This window comes from Sceloporus occidentalis, unplaced genomic scaffold, assembly GCF_023333645.1.
Source record: "Sceloporus occidentalis isolate IW3139 unplaced genomic scaffold, rSceOcc1.0.p SCAF_20, whole genome shotgun sequence".
NCBI lineage: Eukaryota > Metazoa > Chordata > Lepidosauria > Squamata > Phrynosomatidae > Sceloporus > Sceloporus occidentalis.
The window spans coordinates 15,602,572-15,619,769 of record NW_028317000.1 but is presented as its reverse complement, the minus strand read 5'-3'; the positions used below and the strand labels follow the sequence as shown (position 1 = coordinate 15,619,769).

The 17,198-nt window shown below is 51.9% G+C and overlaps 4 protein-coding genes across 5 annotated transcripts; 1 reads left to right on the top strand and 3 right to left on the bottom strand.

Moving 5' to 3' along the window:
• Window positions 1-213: 213 nt before the first annotated feature.
• CDCA5 (cell division cycle associated 5) lies at window positions 214-4,924 on the bottom strand. Its single transcript, XM_089482982.1, has 6 exons — window positions 4,713-4,924; window positions 3,849-3,967; window positions 3,149-3,211; window positions 2,785-2,823; window positions 2,138-2,644; window positions 214-990 (listed from the first exon to the last, which is right to left on the bottom strand). The coding sequence occupies exons 1-6, from the start codon at window positions 4,771-4,773 to the stop codon at window positions 910-912; spliced, it is 870 nt and encodes a 289-aa protein (XP_089339108.1). The 5' UTR covers window positions 4,774-4,924; the 3' UTR covers window positions 214-909.
• A 100-nt stretch (window positions 4,925-5,024) lies between these two features.
• Window positions 5,025-10,636, top strand: ZFPL1 (zinc finger protein like 1). 2 transcript variants are annotated; one of them, XM_089482981.1, is made up of 8 exons: window positions 5,025-5,097; window positions 5,470-5,610; window positions 6,007-6,118; window positions 7,002-7,195; window positions 7,852-7,927; window positions 8,160-8,318; window positions 8,416-8,545; window positions 9,163-10,636. In XM_089482981.1, exons 2-8 carry the CDS (start codon window positions 5,509-5,511, stop codon window positions 9,347-9,349), a joined length of 960 nt encoding a protein of 319 aa, XP_089339107.1. In that variant the 5' UTR covers window positions 5,025-5,097; window positions 5,470-5,508; the 3' UTR covers window positions 9,350-10,636. The 2 variants fall into 2 exon arrangements, with proteins under 2 accessions (XP_089339107.1, XP_089339106.1); XM_089482980.1 differs by having other exon boundaries at window positions 5,025-5,610.
• A 317-nt stretch (window positions 10,637-10,953) lies between these two features.
• LOC149302218 (uncharacterized) lies at window positions 10,954-12,136 on the bottom strand. Its single transcript, XM_089483560.1, has 2 exons — window positions 11,663-12,136; window positions 10,954-11,298 (listed from the first exon to the last, which is right to left on the bottom strand). The coding sequence occupies exons 1-2, from the start codon at window positions 11,930-11,932 to the stop codon at window positions 11,104-11,106; spliced, it is 465 nt and encodes a 154-aa protein (XP_089339686.1). The 5' UTR covers window positions 11,933-12,136; the 3' UTR covers window positions 10,954-11,103.
• Window positions 12,137-14,822: 2,686 nt separating this feature from the next.
• LOC149302217 (uncharacterized) lies at window positions 14,823-17,192 on the bottom strand. The gene is made up of 2 exons (XM_089482715.1): window positions 15,993-17,192; window positions 14,823-15,475 (listed from the first exon to the last, which is right to left on the bottom strand). Exons 1-2 carry the CDS (start codon window positions 16,269-16,271, stop codon window positions 15,272-15,274), a joined length of 483 nt encoding a protein of 160 aa, XP_089338841.1. The 5' UTR covers window positions 16,272-17,192; the 3' UTR covers window positions 14,823-15,271.
• Window positions 17,193-17,198: the final 6 nt, after the last annotated feature.

Sequence of the window (17,198 nt, the reverse complement as noted above, 5' to 3'; positions counted from 1 at the left end):
TGCTCACCATCCTCGCAAAGCAACTGCCGCCTTCTGAGGCTTCTGGTGGCGCAAACAAATGCGCCTGTCGCCAGCTTCTCCTGATCTGTTTTCCACGTTTATGAACGCTTTCTAGCGGTCCGGAGGCTTTCCAAAACCTGCCCAAGGAGAAAGCAGCAAGCCAGGTTTCCAAAGGAACGGAAGGAAAGACGACAAGGGAGTGTCATCAAGGGGTGAGGGAATGCCTTTTTAATTCATCTAGGATTATCTCTACAGAGGTGTCCTGCGAAACAGAAATGCAACAGACAGAACTTCACCCATTTCACCATTTTGAGGAGTGCTTTGACCAGAATTAACAACCATGGCCTAATGGTAGCATCTCACATCACCTATTGACATGTCCTTGTTTCAAACAAAGGATCGCCCAAGATCGTCCAGGCAAATATCCGACAAGGCAGAAGAAATTGATGCTCCACAGCAAACAAAGGTGACTCTCCAGATATCCAATACAAACAATAAACTGTTTCTTTTTAAACCTATGGGATGGAAAGAAAACTTGGGGGGCATTTTACATTCAAACCCACATTTTAAACAAAAAAACCATGTTTTCCCTGCCACCTATGAAGAAAAGGCAAATCTCCTAGCTACCCGTCAAAGAGGTAAAGGACTGAGAACATAAGCATTAAGTCCGCACAGTGCAGCTGAGAGGTTCCTAATGCTCAAAAGGCCATTTATGACAAGGACACACAGCTTATGCACCTTGCAAATCTCAGTGAGTCTTGGGACCATTGATAAAACAGTTAGAGGCCTTTTAGTAACCAAGTCCCCGGAAAGCAAAGCGTGTCACATCAGGCAGGTTTCGGGGAGGTAAGAAGTCCAAGCCACAGATATACTCAGAACACGCAGAAACTGCGGCAGGAAGGGACACGTTCATTCCACCAGGAGGTCGAATTTCTCTGCCTCTTCGAACTCGGCGTTCATCTGGGTCACCCACTCGTCCAGATCTGACGGCTGAAAAGGCAAGGAAATTGGGCATGTTTAGTACACAGTCCCCTCGGTTTCCCTAAAGCCACTCACAGCCGGACGTGCCCCATCCTTTTAAAATCCTAGAATCATGGCATCGGAGTCAGAAGGGGCCCAAAAGGACAACAAATTCAACCCCCTGCTCAGTGCAGAATCTCCAGCTAGAATCATAGAGTTGGAAGAAACCGCAAGGGTCAGCCAGTCCAACCCCTTTATTCTGCCATGCAGGAAATCCAAATCAAAGCATCCCCAGCAGATGGCCATCCAGCCTCTGTTTAAAGACCTCCAAAGAGGGAGACTCCACTACTCTTCAAGGAAGGAGTGGGTTCCGCTGTCAAACAGCCCTTACTCTCAGGAAGTTCCTCCTAATGTTGAGCTGGAATCTCTTTTCCTGGAGCTTGCCTCCATTGCTCCATTGGGTCCTAGTCTCTGGAGCAGCAGAAAACAAGCTTGCTCCCTCCTCAATATGACATCCTTTCAAATATTTAAACAGAGCTATCATATCCCCTCTTAACCTTCTCTTCTCCAGACCAGACATCCCCAGCTCCCTAAGTCATTCCTCACAGGGCTTCATGGTTTCCAGACCCTTCACCATTTTAGTCTCCCTCCTTTGGACTCATGGCTCCAGTTTCTCAATGTCCTTTTTAAAGTGTTTTGCCCAGAATTGGACACAATCTTCCAGAGCTGTTCCTTAGAGAGAAGGTATCTGGCCACTTCTCAGGGATGCTTTAGTTGTGTATTCCTGAATGCCAGAGGGTTTGACTAGACAGAATCATAGAGTTGGAAGGAGCCACAAAGGCTTTCGATTCCTCCTGATCCTCAGCCAGCCACATTGCTACGCTAACCAGATGATGATGATGATGGTTTTCTTATATCCCTCCGTTCTCCCAATATAGGGACTCAAGGGGCAAACAGGTTTAAAACAACGTTCTGGTTTAACAGCATTAAATAATGCTCCCCTCTCCTCAAAACAGGCCCCTGGAGTCTATTTTTGTCCTCCGAAGAGCCATTTCTCAGTCAGAAAAAGGCTGGGAAAGACCCAATGGACACAGAAGGCCACAACTGACCCTCATCAAAGGCCACACGGAAGCTGTACAGTTCACCCCCTTGTTCCATATCTCTGCCCAGTACTTACATTGAATTGGGGCATCTTCTTCTTCCTTCGCTTTTCCTTGACCAACAAAACCCCCGGGATGTTTGTGTCGGGCTCTAGGAAGGCCTCGGTTTCTGTGGCCGTTCCTCTCTGGGTGGCATTTGCGTTCATTGGAGACACGTTGGCCAACCCATCTGGAACCAGGAGCTTCTCAAACCCAAAGAGAGTTTGCCGCTTGCCTGGGCCGTGGTTCGGTGTGGAGGTGTCTGAGAGACCGGAGCCAGGGGACATTGGCTTCTCTAGGAAGCTGCGAGACACGGAGAGCTCCAGGCGGCTGTAAGACCGGCGCACTCTTTTTGCCATGGCCTGGTCCCGCTTGTCTTCCGGCGAGGAGACGCTTGCGTTGTCAGTGACCGGGGACAGGGCATCCTTCCCTGCTTCAGGAGCCAAGGCAGACTGTGGGGAGGGAGGCTTCAAGGCTGCCCTGGCATCACCCGCGCCAGGACCTTTCCCCAGGGGGACATTCTCCTTGTCTTCCTTAAAAGAGATCTGCAAGACAAGTGGCAAACAAAGGCATCTTTCCAAAGTTATCCTTAAGGTGGCAAGAATACAGACTAATACTGATAGATTTAAATAAGTAAATGCTGTGTTATGTAAGATATCCCTTCACTTTGCTGCTTCATGCTTACCCTTGGACTCCGGCGAGGGGTTAAGGCAGCCTCTTTTATCTGTTTTGGAGAAGAGAAAAAGAAACGGCAAATGAGATCCATGGCACACAGACGGTATAATACCTGATAAGACAAGCTCTGGATTCTTCTATTCGCTGGCACAGAACACTCCAGGTTTTAGTGTGGATTTTTAAAGGCGTTACAAGGCAGAGTTTCCGATATTCCAGAACCCCAAACACTCCAAAATGGTCCACATGCCCAGCTGAGCCAGCGTCCTCTTTGCTTTCCGAAGGACCGGTGTTTTTGTTTCAAGCGCAATGATCAAACATCGCGTATAGAGTTACCTTCCATGGAACCATAAGAGGTCCATAAAGGCTCCACATACCTGCCGGTTTCGTGGCACAATCTTTTTCAGGGTGATTGGCTTCGTCTTGCGAGGACCAGGATGCTGCCAAGAAGAGGGGGAAGGAAAAGAAACCTCAAGTCAGACTCCTGTGAGGGACAACAAGGTGTGTCTGCGTTCTTTTCAAGTTGCTGCGTCTCGCTTTCTAAGGAAGATGGAATGAGGGACCTTTAATTTATCCCTCCTTGGTTTTAGGCAGAAGGTGGATGCGGAGCGGAGCGGAGGAAGCGAAGGGGGTTTGTGTGGCTCCTTGCACCTTCAGGTTGCCTATCGACTTACGGCGACCCCTATTAATTCCATAGGGTTTTCTTCAGCAAGGAAGGCTCAGAGGCGTTTGGCCAGTCCCTTCCTCCGCAATAGAGCCTCCAGCGGCTGGCATTCCTTGGCGGTCTCCCCTCCAGAGCTAACCCTGCTTAGCTTCCAGGATCGGGAAGGATGTGGCACATTTAGGGAATTTAGGCCATGAAGAGAGAGACTCGAAGGAGGGTTTTTGAAGGAGGTTCATACGAACGAGGAAGCAAAGAGCTCCCAGTATTTGATGTAACGGAATAGGATTGGGATCCACTGATGTCCCCCTTTGGAGTTGTTAACTGGCTGTATTCTGCTAGATCCCGCTAGATCCTGGGCCACTGACCTCCCCAAATCTGCCCCCGTTTTTCATGCCGTGAGTTTTGTAACGTACCAGGGTCTCCGCCATTTTGTTTGCCGCCAAGGCAAGGTCCCCAGGAGTCGCTGCCGCGGGCCGAGCGGCGGAAGCGGCGTTCCTCTCGGATCTGCGCCTCGGAGGAGTCGGGACGGGAGCTGCGAGGGAGGGAGGGAAAAAAGAAGGACCCTAGCATCATAGGAGAGGCCTCTGGGCCCGGATCCTGTCTTCTGCCGTGCAGGAACTCCCAGTCAAAGCCCCCATTGACAGAGAGACATCAGCCTCTGCTTCAAGGCAGCCTCCAGAGGGAAGGCAAAGCCCCAAAGGGCCTTCTTTCTCTCCAGTGGCACCCAGTTCTCCCAAAATGGGGGCCAAAGGACCCCATGAAGGCTGGGAGTCTCCCTTCTTCCCCGAAATGCTTGCCTTCATTACGGTCTCATTACAGACATGTATGCAGTGCATATAGGCCTGTTACAGACAGCCAAAATAAAGCTGCTTCGAGTCACAGTGGAGGTATGGCCCCAGCCCTCAGGACTTCAGTGGCGTAGCTTTGGTGCGACTTCTGGACTCTTAGGACGCATGCATCATTGAAACACCATACATACCTCCACTGTGACTCAAGGGAGCTTTATTTTGGCTGTCTGTAACAGGCCATAGATGCCTACAATGAGATGCGCTGTCAGGAGACTACAACCCCCACAATCCCCCGGGCAGCTGAACCTCAGGGGAGACCCTTTGGGCCACTACCACTCCCAGGATCCCCAGCTAAAGCTCAGTCCCCAGCATCCCCCCAAAAAGGTAACGCTCAGGGGAAGCGCCTTTGGGAGACTACAACTCCCAGAACCCCCAGCCAGAGTTCCTTTGACAGACTACAACTCCCACCGTCCCCTTCCTCCCGCTGACCTTCCCGGGCCTCCCCAGCGGAGCGGGCCCTCCTCCTCCTCAGCCGCCCTTCTCCCGCCATGGCGCCCTTCCTTCGGGGCTCCTGCTTCAGGCGCCTCTCTCTCCCTTTTTTCCGCTGTTGGAATCGCCCGCCACAGCCTGGGCGGAAGTGACGCCACCAACGAGCGGAAGTAGCCCCTCAAAGCAAAACAAGCGCCATCTTGGGAGAGGCAAACACGGCTGCCGTCCGACTCTCGCGAGACTTTGCCAACGAGACTTCATTCAGGCACTGCAGCCACAGCCGTGTCCGTGACGTCATCGGGGCGCGACAGTCCCGGAAGAGACGTGGCAAAAAAGGGGCCGAGAAGAAGAGGAAGGGGAGACGTCGGTGGTCTCTGCCCCGAAGGTAAGGCTCCCTTTAGGCGCTGCGGCTCCGTTCCTCCCGAGGGATGCTGGGAAATGTAGTTCTAGGAGGTTGTCCCCCTTCTCTGCCCAGGTACAGAAAGACTAGTCGCCATGGCAGCTAAAGGGGCGTGAAAGCGCATTATATCCAGAGTGCAGATGGTCTGTGAGCCATTGGCATTGAGGTTTCCTGGGGTTTCCTGGGCAAGGCTGGTCCAGAGGAGGCTGAGAGAGTGTGACCCAGCAGCAGGGATTTGAACCCAGGCCTCTGGGGATGGCTCTGAGTGAGGAAGGGCCAGGAGCCAAGCGCTGGGGCTCCAAGGGGCTCCCTGCCCTTCTCCCCCCGTCTCTCTCTCTCTCTCTCCTTGGCATCCAGGACGCCTCCGCCTCCGCTGCCACCGCTGCCGCCGCCACCATGGGCCTCTGCAAGTGCCCCAAGAGGAAGGTGACCAACCTCTTCTGCTTCGAGCACCGCGTCAACGTCTGCGAACACTGCATCGTGGCAAACCACACCAAGGTAGGAAGGGAGCATTGAGGCGCATAGCAGCGAAGGAGACGGAGAGGCCTTTGGGCAAGCGAGGGCTGTTCGGTTCCAAGGGGCCTTGCCTCAAAACAAGGCAGGCAGACACACAGAGCCGTCTCTGCCGCTTGCCCAGGAGGGATCAATCCAAACCATCTCCTAAACCTATCCTGGGGTTTCCTTGGCAAGCCTGGCTCAGGGGAGGTCTGTCATTGGTTTGCCCAGAGTCATCCAATGGGATTCACAGGCAAGCCGGGAATCGAACCCTAGATGCCAGAGTTCAACACTACACCCATCATCATCATCATCATCATTATCATCGTTACTATCATCCTGCTTCTTTCTCTTGTTCCGGCTGCCTTGACCACACTTCTGCCCCTCTTCCCTCCGCAGTGCATCGTCCAGTCCTACCTTCAGTGGCTCCAGGACAGCGACTACAACCCAAACTGCCGCCTCTGCAACACTCTCCTCTCCACCAGAGAGACGGTCCGGCTGGTCTGTTACGGTCAGTCATGCGCCTTTTGCTCTCAAGCTTGATATCCTTGTCCTTAACTGGCTTTGGGGGGTCAGCAGCTGGCAGACCTGATTCCGAAATCAGCCCCCCAAAAAACCCAGGCACTGGTCAAAGAAAATGAAGCTGCTTCGGGTCTCTTTGGAGATATGCTGTTTAAATGATGCATGCGTCCTAAGAGGCTGGAAGCTGCGCCAAAGCCATGCTCCAGTCCTAAGGACTGAGTGCAGCTTTGGTGCACCTTCTGGCTTCTTAATATGCCTGCGCCGTTTAAACAGCATCCCTCCAAAGTGACCCAAAGCAGCTTCATTTTGGTCTGTCTGTATGGGACCATAGATAGCTTTTTTGCATTCAACTGCATCATGCAAACAGAAGGAAAACTCTTTGCAAGACAGGCTGGATCACCCTTATTTGGGATTCCAAAATTTGACAATGTGACAGCGACCGCTTTGGCTTTCTGATGGTTCAGTGTACACAAACTTTGTTTCATGCACAACATTGTTAAAGGAGTAACTGTTCATAGGGTTATCTTCAGGCGAACGCAAGGAACATAAATGAACGTTTAACTAATTCTGTTTTATATTACCACCGGCTGTTTATGTGTCGTTTGTAGGCTGTATGCCATTGGCAGGTTTTATATTTGTATTGACTTGGTTATCTGAGTGTACAGCGCTGTGTACATTTACAGCGCTATAGAAATAAATACTCCTCCTAATAATGGTGATGATGAATGTTGTGTTTAGACTTGGCTGCCATCTCCAAGACGTTTCCTTATGGAGATGCAAATAGCAAAATCTGAAATTGCAACCCCTTCTGGCCCCAGGCGTTTTGGATCATAAGGGAGGCTGTAATGAACGCATTCTTTCTCCTCTTGTAGACCTCTTCCACTGGTCCTGCCTCAATGAGATGGTGAGCCAGCTCCCCAAAAACACGGCTCCTGCTGGCTACCAGTGTCCTAGCTGCCAGGGCCCGCTCTTTCCTCCGGCCAACCTGGTCAGTCCGGTGGCGTCGGCTCTGCAAGACAAGCTCTCCACCGTCAATTGGGCTCGGTCTGGGCTGGGGCTCCCGCTGGTGAGATAGGACTTCTGCTTGGGGTTCTTTGGCTGGAATCCTTTTGAAGTGCCATGGCAGTGTAAGGATGCCAATGTGGGCGGCAAGGGCAGGAGGAAGGCGGCCATGATGGAAGGGAGGGCATTCGTTTCTTAACAGGTTTATAGCTCTAGCAAAGGGCTGCAGTCTTTGCTTTATGCCGATCTTGCAGGATCGTGGATGGCCATCTGTCAGGGATGCTTTGATTTAGATTTCCTGCATGGCAGAAGAATGGGGTTGGACTGGGTGGCCCTTGCGGTCTCTTCCAGCTCTACGGTTCTATGAGACCCTCTCTTTTTAAAAGCAGCTATGACATGATTTCAGTTGGGTTTTTAGGGTCCGTTGGGATTGTAGTCTGAAAGTGTTTTTAGAGGGAAGGGATGGGTTGAAAAGAAAATGCTCTGGTTGTTCAGTCGCTCTATTTGTGAACAGTTTCCAAGTGTTTGTACCCGATATCTGGGAAGACGTGCCCATCTGTGCTAACCGGAAGCGGAATCGGCTGCATTGGGGTGGAGTGAGAGATGAGAGCTTTTTAGGGTTCCTACCCTTCAGCCTGTTCTACATGGGGCCTGGGCTTCATTCCTTTGTCCCCACCCCATTATTAACCGCACCCTGTTCTTTGCCTTCCTCCCACTCAGATTGATGAGACAGAGGTAGTCCAGGAGACAGAGTCGCACAATGCCACGGATTACACAGATTGGTCCAGTTTCACAAGTGAGTAATGCCGAAAACGGCCGGGATCAGGGCGAAACACCCCCCCGCCCCCAACCTCTTAGCTTTTAGAAGCACCCGCTAGAAATCTGACCATACAGAACTTTCTGTGGCAGCTTCTTGTGCCCCATCCAGAACCTAGGAAAGGGTTCCCTTTTAAAAATAGAAGTCTCCGAATCCTTGGGGAAGCCAACCCTGACCAGGCCCTGGCGGTCTCCTCTCTCTCCATTTCCAGACCTCAGCTCAGAAGAGACGGCCCAGCAGACCCCTTACAGCCCAAGCTTCCCTTCTCCTCAGCAACCCCAGCAGAGCCTCAACAACGGAGGCCTGCAGGAGCAACACACCGTCATCAGCATGAATGACCTGGGTGCGGATTCCGTCACCATCAACGCAGGTAGGTCTATGGGAGGAGGAGGAGGAGGCAGACTGGGCTGTGGCTGAGGTTGAAATGAGCATTCTCTCCACCAATTTCTCTGCTCCCTTCCTTGCAGCCTCTTCTCCACGGAAAGTTTATGACACGCGGGAAGGTGGAGTTGTCAGAGCGTCTGAGGTTCATATAGATTCGGACGAAGACAAGTACCGCCGGCGCCCGGCCCTTGGCTGGCTTGCCCAGCTGCTCAAGTAAGTCCAGGTTACTTGGGAGGTGAAGAGAAATCAGGTTGTCCTCATTGGACTTCCATCCACAAGTAAAGCCTTTCTTATTTTCAAAGACCGTCGGGAACTGAGAGTTTATGGGGAGAGAGGGCTTTTAATAATCTGCTGCATTTTCTATATTGGATGCCTGATAATGGATACGTGTCTTAGTTGCCTTGAAGCCTGTGGAGAGTGAAATGTACATCCTTAGCAATGTGGGTCAGAATCCTGTTAGAGACTGGCATCTTTGAAAGCAGACTTATGTCTGCAGGAAATAGAATTGAGCAGCTCCGTTTGCATGCTGCATGGGGCTGCTGTGACGTTAGTATGTAGGGGAGCTAGCAAAGTGATTGATGTCATTGGTCCCGTTGTGCAAAGTTGTAGTAAGCCTGAAGTGAGGTCCAGGAAGTAAACAGGACATTGTGGGAAGAAAACCAGGCGTTTGGCCTAGGAGATGAACCAGAAGTTGTAGAAGTTGTGGGATGTAAACTGAGGGTTCCTGGCACAGCCCAAGAGGCACTTCCCTTTGCATGCTCTTCGTGGCTGGTTTCGTCTGTTGGAAGAGTGCCCTGACGCTTGTCCTTCTGCCTCTTCTTCTCCTTTAGGAACCGCTTCAGCGCCAGGAAGCAGCCGCGCTCCTTGATGCAAAGGTTTGTCATCCTCCTCCTGATCGGCGGGATCAGCTTCCTCACCCTCGTCATCGTCATGATGAAACTGGGCCGGGCCTCGGCTGACAACGACCCCAACCTGGACCCTTTGTTCAACCCCCACATCCGGATCGGGAAACAATGAAGGGGGTTGGCCTCCCCTTCCCCGCTCCTAGCTGTGGCTGGGTGGCAAGTCCCCGCTTCTGGCTCCCCAATTCCTGGAGCCTGGAGAGGGTTGGACCGGCCCTGGAGACCTCTGATCCCCCTCCTCCTTGGCCTTTGCCTGGGAGAGCAAGACTGTGGGACCACTCAGAAAACTGGGACAACGGCACTTTGGGTGAAAGGGGGCTGCCTCCTCATCCCTCCCTCTCTGCAGACTGGATCTGGATTTTGGGTTCTGCATTTTTGGGGTGCCCTGGGCTGCGTCATCCAGGTGAAACGTGAGGTGAGCAGTAGAGAAAGGCCTGGGGTGGCTTTTGCCTAACAGATGAACTTGACACTACAGAGAAAGAAGAGCTTTGGGGTTTGGGGTCTGTGGTTGTTTTTCTCGCCGGCACCTTTGCTGCTTTATCTACCTGGCTTTCCTATCACTAAGGAAAAATAACAGATTGTGGGGGAGGTAGACATCATCCTTTATCCCTCCCCTCGGTTTGAGTTGCTGTGGGGGGGGGGGGGTTTGTATGCAAGAGCTGGGGAGGGAGGCCCTGTACTAACCATACTCTTTACTCCGCTTCACCTGGGACTTCAGAGGTTTTGTTAAGTTTTATTCCTCTGGTTTGGTGTTCAAAGACCTGCCCCACTGTTTCCATTTCCCCCACAGCATTTGTAGATGAAAGGGGACCACTTTTGGGGTTCCTTTCCTCCCTCTAACTTGGGGAGACGTTTCAAGGCTCCTGCCCTGCTGGTGCTTGACCACAGGGGCCCCTCCATCATGAAAAGGGGTCTCTTGAGAGGTCCTGGGTGCTTCATCCAAGAGTTTTATCTGCTCCATTCTAGAGACGGTTGCTTTATTTAATAAATGGGTTGGCCCTTTGTCTTAACATTGTGCCTGAGAGACATTCCTTAATGCCCATACATTCTAACCCCTCTGCCTCCGTCACATACATTTCTGCCTCTTCAAATGGGCGTGTTTCACTTGCCATGGGGCTGGTGGCAGAACGGCATCCTAAAGAGCATGGCCACCCTCCTCTGAGAACTTGGTCACTCTGCAAGATGGGCAGTGGACACCCCTCAGCCGCTATTCTTCATCCATAGCACCCTGGAATTGGGGAGGTTGAGACACCTATTTGTATGACTGGGGCGTTTGGCAGTGGCCCCTTTGCCCTCCTCCATTTTCTTTTGAGGGGTGGGCAGGGAGGCAAAAGCATCAACACACACCAAAGCAATAGATTTGTTTGTTGTTGTTCTATTAAACTCTCTTGGCTAATCTTGACCGGCCTTTGGACCTTTGTTTCTTCCTCAGAGACTGGCTGGACAAACAGCCCTCCAGGCCTGGTCTGGGAGGAGGCCTCTCTAGGAATCTCTAGGCTCCCCAGCGCAACTCGGGGGGGGGGGGGGTCCTAGCGCCAAACCCCAGCAGATACCAAGGCTCCCTCTGTAGTAACAACAACAACGACAACAATAATGATAACAGACTTGAGCATCCATGGATTTTGGTATCCACTGGGAGTTGTGGCACCAAAACCCGTTGGACCCCAAGGGCTCACTGCACACTTTGGTCTGGAGATCATGGACAAGAGGAAAAATTCGTTTAATCCAACAAACACCCCAATTTATTTGACTCCTTAAGTGTCACACAAAGGCCCAGGAGACATCTCTGGGGTTCCTATATGGGTTTTGGAATGCGCATAAACAGGATCTTCTTGTCTGCAGAGGCCTGGGGGAGTCTCCCGTCCATATTTAGGGTTCCTGGGGCTTGGGTCCTTCCTGTTCCTCCGCAGAGGGCTCTTCTAGGGCCAGTTCCTCCAAAGGGTCACGGTCGGCCGAAGGATCCTGCTGCGTCTCTCGGTCCAGTCGGTCCAGCCGGCGTCGAGCGCAAAGAGGAGGCTGGATGGAGACCACCGAATTGCGGCTTTTGCACTGCCCTCTGGTCACCTGCGGCACAAAAGGGTCAGAAAGGTTATAGGGCTGAAAGGTACTCTATGGGCTCCTTACGATGACGACCCCCTTAGATGCTTCTAAAGGAAGATGCTAAGAGGGGCCTCCAGCCCATTGGCTTTGCATGCTAGTCATTGCCTTCTGAGGGTGGATCCCTGTCTAAATGACCGCTGCTGATGGTCTTGATGCCAGATGCCTTCCACCCATCCATTATTCTCCCTAAGAATAAGGGAAAGCCATTTGGGACCGGCTCCGTCCTAAGCGAAAGGCCAGGGCTGCGGAGGCCGGGCCCAAGGGTAGTCATAACCGCCAGGCCCCTAGGGCCCCAAGGCAGCCCTCTCCCTCGGGGGCCAAGGCTCACCCGGAAGGAGACGGAGGCCGTTTCCCTCCGGCGGGTGGGGAGCCCCAGCAGCATCTGGGAGAAAAGGGAGTGCAGGATGTGCAGCCCATAGATGACCACGGCAGCCAGGCTCAGGCGGGAGGCCAGGGACACGCAGGAGGCCATCCAGGCGTTGTCCTCCGTCTCCAGGACCAGCTCCAGCCTCTTCTTCGCGGCCCCGGAGCCCAGGGGCATCAGCAGCAGCAGCAGCAGCAGCCCAGGGGAGAAGGGGGCCGCCCCTGAGGAGGCCATGCCTGCAAGGAGAGCGCTGCTGCTTCGGCCAAGGCCCGGCCCCCTCTGCCCTCGCGGCTCCCTCCCAACGGACCCAGCGCCAGCGTCACCGAGGGAACCATTGTCACGTCAAGCCTGGGTTCCGAGGGGGAAAGCGGCTCACGCCCACGCGGCCTCCCGAGGGCAACGGCCGCTCTAGGACTGCCAGACTCTCTCGCCAAACAAAGACAAGGGGCGCTCTAGGAGTTCGGAGCACCTCAGGGCTTGTCTGCTCTAAGCATTCCAATCTCCCTCTCCAAAGACAACGGCCGCTTTAGGACTTAAAGCCTCTCTCTCCAAACAATGACAAGGGACGCTCTAGGAGTTCGGAGCACCTCAGGGCTTGTCTGCTCTAAGCATTCCAATCTCCCTCTCCAAAGACAACGGCCGCTCTAGGACTTAAAGCCTCTCTCTCCAAACAATGACAAGGGACGCTCTAGGAGTTCGGAGTACCTCAGGGCTTGTCTGCTCTAAGCATTCCAATCTCCCTCTCCAAAGACAACGGCCGCTCTAGGACTTAAAGCCTCTCTCTCCAAACAATGACAAGGGACGCTCTAGGAGTTCGGAGTACCTCAGGGCTTGTCTGCTCTAAGCATTCCAATCTCCCTCTCCAAAGAGAACGGCCGCTCTAGGAGTTCAGCACTGCTCCTCTCGTATCACCAGAATCCTACTAGGGAGGCCAGGAGCCCAATTGGAAAGGAAACACACTGGTCCTTCCTCCCTGTGAGCCAGGGCTAGGGGCACAAGACCCCCCCCCCCCGGATACGGAAGAGGCGCACGTGACAAAAACACCATGTTTTCATTATAATCATAATAATAAATAAAATAACATTTTTGTTTCTGAGAGAAATGGGTTTGACTCAAACACATAAGATTTAATAAGAGTTAGAAACACATGACTAGCCTAGAAAGCAATCATCGTATGCTATAATGAGATCACATATATAGATAGTATTAGTATGGAACCACATACATCCATGTATACTATTACAATCAATATGTCTCTTCTAACAGGACTGAGTAAAGCTCAGCTGAGGCCCTTTAACTGAAAGGGACTTTGATAAAAGAAAGAGTTTTTAGACAAGCTTTTTATAACACTGTTATTTATGAAATATTAAATATATTGTTTTATAAGAATAAAGGGGGGGGGTTATAGCTTTGATAATAAATAAGATACACTTAGTTACTTTAAATAGTATTTGTTGTCTCTGTTAAGATTATCAAAATGGCAAACTGTCCTGTTTAATCAATCAATCAATCAATCAAGAAGACAGACTGTCCCTGGAAGTCAAGGACGACTTTGCAAAGGAGGAGGGGGCAAAGCAGTTTTTGGAGCCCACTGATAAGAGAGCCCCATCCTCATTCAATGCCAAGAACACTATCTTTTGGGTGGGGTTACTAAAAGTCAAGAGACATCCCCTTTTGCGCATGACTAATGGGGGGCGATGGATATTAGAACACACCTATGAATCTATAGTGACTACATGGTCATGAGACGTACCATGAGAGATGTTACGGGGGGAGTTTTTACATACTGAAAAAGGGGGCCTTAACATTGATCCCATTCTAGATCTGGCCAATAAGGAAATGAGACAGAAATATTGTAACAGAAAATGTCTTATAAACACTGTGTAAATACAACAAATTGCCTGAGACACTCTTCTTCTTGAAGGATTGTAACTAATACATTGGCAATTGCTGCTTCACTTGTTTTGTCCTCATTCACTTCTTTTGGTACTTAGGACAATCTCTATCTCACAATTTCTATCCCGCTTTTTGCCAGGCGACCAAAGCGGCGTAGAACAAGTGAAAATACAACCATATAGACATAGGGCCCCCCTTAAAACAAGATTAAACAATATAGGACTAAACCTGGTCTTTAAGGGCTGTAGTAGGTTCCTCCCAGAGGACCTGAGAGTATGAGTGGATTGTATGGAAGCAGGCGTTCCCTTAGAAAGGTTGGGCCCAAGCCATGGAGGGCTTTAAAGGTGATAACCATCACCTTGTACTTCGCCCAGATACTACTAGGCAGCCAGTGGAGTGACTTCAATATTGGTGTCCTATGGTCTGGGAGGAGGCCTCTCTAGGAATCTCTAGGCTCCCCAGCGCAACTCGGGGGGGTCCTAGCGCCAAACCCTAGCAGATACCAAGGGTCCCTCTGTAGTAACAACAACGACAACAACAACAATAATAGGGTCATTTTGAACAGACTAGAAAACTGGGCCAAAGCTAACAAAATGAACTTCAACACAGAGAAATGTAAGGTACTTCACTTAGGGAAGAAAAATGAAATGCACAGATATAGGATTATGGGGGACACCTGGCTGAATGAGAGACTTATACATGTGAAAGGGATCTAGGAGTCCAAGTAGACCATAAGTTGAACATGAGCCAACTATGCAACGCTGCAGCTAAGAAGGCCAATGCAATTCCAGGCTGCATCAATAGAAGTACAGTGTTCAGATCAAGGGGAGTAATAGTGCCACTCTATACTGCTCTGGTCAGGCCCCACCTGGAATAATCCTGTGTCCAGTTCTGGGCACCACAATTTAAAAAGGACATTGAGAAACTGGAGCCATGTGTCCAAAGGAGGGTGACTAAAATGGTGAAGGGTCTGGAAACCATGAAGCCCTGTGAGGAATGACTTAGGGAGCTGGGGATGTTTAGCCTGGAGAAGAGAAGGTTAAGAGGTGAAATGATAGCCCTATTTAAATATTTGAAGGGATGTCATATTGAGGAGGGAGCAAGCTTGTTTTCTGCTGCTTCAGAGACTAGGACCCAATGGAGCAATGGATGCAAGCTCCAGGAAAAGAGATTCCAGCTCAACATTAGGAGGAACTTCCTGAGAGTAAGGGCTGTTTGACAGAGGAACACACTCCTTCCTCAATGGAGATTATAGTGGAGTCTCCTTCCTTAGAGGACTTCACACAAAGGCTGGATGTCCATCTGTCGGGGATGCTTTGATTTAGATTTCCTGCATGGCAGAAGAAGGGGGTTGGACTGGATCAGGGCCCTTGTGGTCTCTTCCAAGTCTATGATTCTATGACTTGAGCATCCATGGATTTTGGCATCCACTGGGAGTTGTAGCACCAAAACCCATTGGATTCCAAGGGCTCACTGCACACTTTGGTCAGGTGATAATCAACAAGAGGAAAAACTTGTTTAATCAAACGAACAACCCAATTTATTTGACTCTAAAGTGTCACACAAGGCCAGGAGACATCTATATGGATTCTGGAATGCGCACAAACAGGCGCATCCATCGGCAGCCATCTTAGATCTTCTTGTCCGCATAGGCCTGGGGGAGTCTCCCATCCATATTCAGGGTTCCTGGAGCTTGGTTCCTTCCTGTTCCTCCGCAGAGGGCTCTTCTGGCGCCAGTTCCTCCAAAGGGACACGGTCGGCCGGAGGGTCCTGCTGCGTCTCTTGGCCCAGTCGGCGCAGTCGGTCCAGCCAGCGTCGAGCGTAAGGAGGAAGATGGACGGAGACCACCAAACTGCGGCTTCTGTACTGCCCTCTGGTCACCTGCGGCACAAAAGGGTTGGAAAGGGGCGCAAATTCAGAACTGTGCTTCCTTACGCTCAGGGGCCAAAAGGGTGATAGCGCCCAAACGTACTCTATGGCTTCCTTATGATTATGACCCCCTTAGACGCTTCTAAAGGAAGATGCTAAGAGGGACCTCTCCGCCTCCAGCCTCCAATCCATTGGCTTTGCATGCTAGTCATTGCCTTCTGAGGGTGAATCCCTGTTTAGAGGACCGCTGCTGAGGGTCTTTCTGCGGCGCTGTCTTGCCGCTTGCGTTCCGCCCGGCTGCAAAGATACGGACCAATCCATTATTATTAGTGTTATTGTTTATTATTATGACTAAGGGCAAAGGCTTGTTATTGAAGGTGTTTGTCAGAGGATGCGTTTTGGGAGGGAAACCCATCTGGGAATTCTCGCCCGAACGAAAGGCCAGGGCTGCGGAGGCCGGGTCCAAGCGCCAGTCCTTGGTGCCATATTGACCGTAAGGCCGAGCCTCTCCCTCCGGGCCGAGGCTCACCTGGGGCACGGCCAGGGCCTCTTCCCGGCCCTGCGGCTGGGAGCTCTGGGGAGGGCTCCTGAGCATCAGGCACATGATGGTGCAGATGATGTGCAGCATATAGAGGGCGATGGCGGCCAGGGACAGGCTGGAGGCCAGGGTAATGCCAAACAACATCCAGGCGTTGTCCTCCGTCTCCAGGACCAGCTGCAGCCTCGTCTTCGCGGCCCCGGAGCCCAGGGGCAGCAGCAAGGGCAGGAGCAGCCCAGGGGAGAAGGGGGCCAGCCCTGAGGAGGCCATGCCTGCAAGGAGAGCCCTGCTGCGTCGGCCAAGGCCCGGCTCCCTCTCAACGGACCCAGCGCCAGCGTCACCGAGGGAACCATTGTCACGTCGCGCCTGGAGAAAGCGGCTCACGCCCACGCGGCCTCCCGAGGGCAACGGGCGCTCTAGGACTGCCAGACTCTCTCGCCAAAGACACGAGACGCTCTAGGAGTTCAGCGTATCTCAGCGCTTCTCTGCTCTAAGCGTTCCAATCTCGCTCTCCAAGGAGAAAGACCGCTCTAGGAGTACTTCAGCGCTCTACTGCTCTAAGCCTTCCAATCTCGCTCTCCAAGGAGAAAGACCGCTCTAGGAGTACTTCAGCGCTCTACTGCTCTAAGCCTTCCAATCTCGCTCTCCAAGGAGAAAGACCGCTCTAGGAGTACTTCAGCGCTCTACTGCTCTAAGCCTTCCAATCTCGCTCTCCAAGGAGAAAGACCGCTCTAGGAGTACTTCAGCGCTCTACTGCTCTAAGCCTTCCAATCTCGCTCTCCAAGGAGAAAGACCGCTCTAGGAGTACTTCAGCGCTCTACTGCTCTAAGCCTTCCAATCTCGCTCTCCAAGGAGAAAGACCGCTCTAGGAGTACTTCAGCGCTCTACTGCTCTAAGCCTTCCAATCTCGCTCTCCAAGGAGAAAGACCGCTCTAGGAGTACTTCAGCGCTCTACTGCTCTAAGCCTTCCAATCTCGCTCTCCAAGGAGAAAGACCGCTCTAGGAGTACTTCAGCGCTCTACTGCTCTAAGCCTTCCAATCTCGCTCTCCAAGGAGAAAGACCGCTCTAGGAGTACTTCAGCGCTCTACTGCTCTAAGCCTTCCAATCTCGCTCTCCAAGGAGAAAGACCGCTCTAGGAGTACTTCAGCGCTCTACTGCTCTAAGCCTTCCAATCTCCCTCCAAAGACAATAGACGC

Excerpts from the sequence above, each read along its gene's own strand:
- CDCA5 (XM_089482982.1), bottom strand. The coding sequence starts at position 4,773 with ATGGCGGGAGAAGGGCGGCTGAGGAGGAGGAGGGCCCGCTCCGCTGGG. Across the intron at positions 3,212-3,848 it reads ACAAAATGGCGGAGACCCTG|CATCCTGGTCCTCGCAAGAC; the intron begins GTACGTTACAAA and ends TCTTCTTGGCAG. Across the intron at positions 991-2,137 it reads AGAAGATGCCCCAATTCAAT|CCGTCAGATCTGGACGAGTG; the intron begins GTAAGTACTGGG and ends TTGCCTTTTCAG.
- ZFPL1 (XM_089482980.1), top strand. The coding sequence starts at position 5,368 with ATGGCTCTGAGTGAGGAAGGGCCAGGAGCCAAGCGCTGGGGCTCCAAG. Across the intron at positions 7,196-7,851 it reads CTGGGCTGGGGCTCCCGCTG|ATTGATGAGACAGAGGTAGT; the intron begins GTGAGATAGGAC and ends CCTCCCACTCAG. Across the intron at positions 7,928-8,159 it reads AGATTGGTCCAGTTTCACAA|ACCTCAGCTCAGAAGAGACG; the intron begins GTGAGTAATGCC and ends CTCCATTTCCAG.
- LOC149302218 (XM_089483560.1), bottom strand. The coding sequence starts at position 11,932 with ATGGCCTCCTCAGGGGCGGCCCCCTTCTCCCCTGGGCTGCTGCTGCTG. Across the intron at positions 11,299-11,662 it reads CGGCCTCCGTCTCCTTCCGG|GTGACCAGAGGGCAGTGCAA; the intron begins GTGAGCCTTGGC and ends TTTGTGCCGCAG.
- LOC149302217 (XM_089482715.1), bottom strand. The coding sequence starts at position 16,271 with ATGGCCTCCTCAGGGCTGGCCCCCTTCTCCCCTGGGCTGCTCCTGCCC. Across the intron at positions 15,476-15,992 it reads AGGCCCTGGCCGTGCCCCAG|GTGACCAGAGGGCAGTACAG; the intron begins GTGAGCCTCGGC and ends TTTGTGCCGCAG.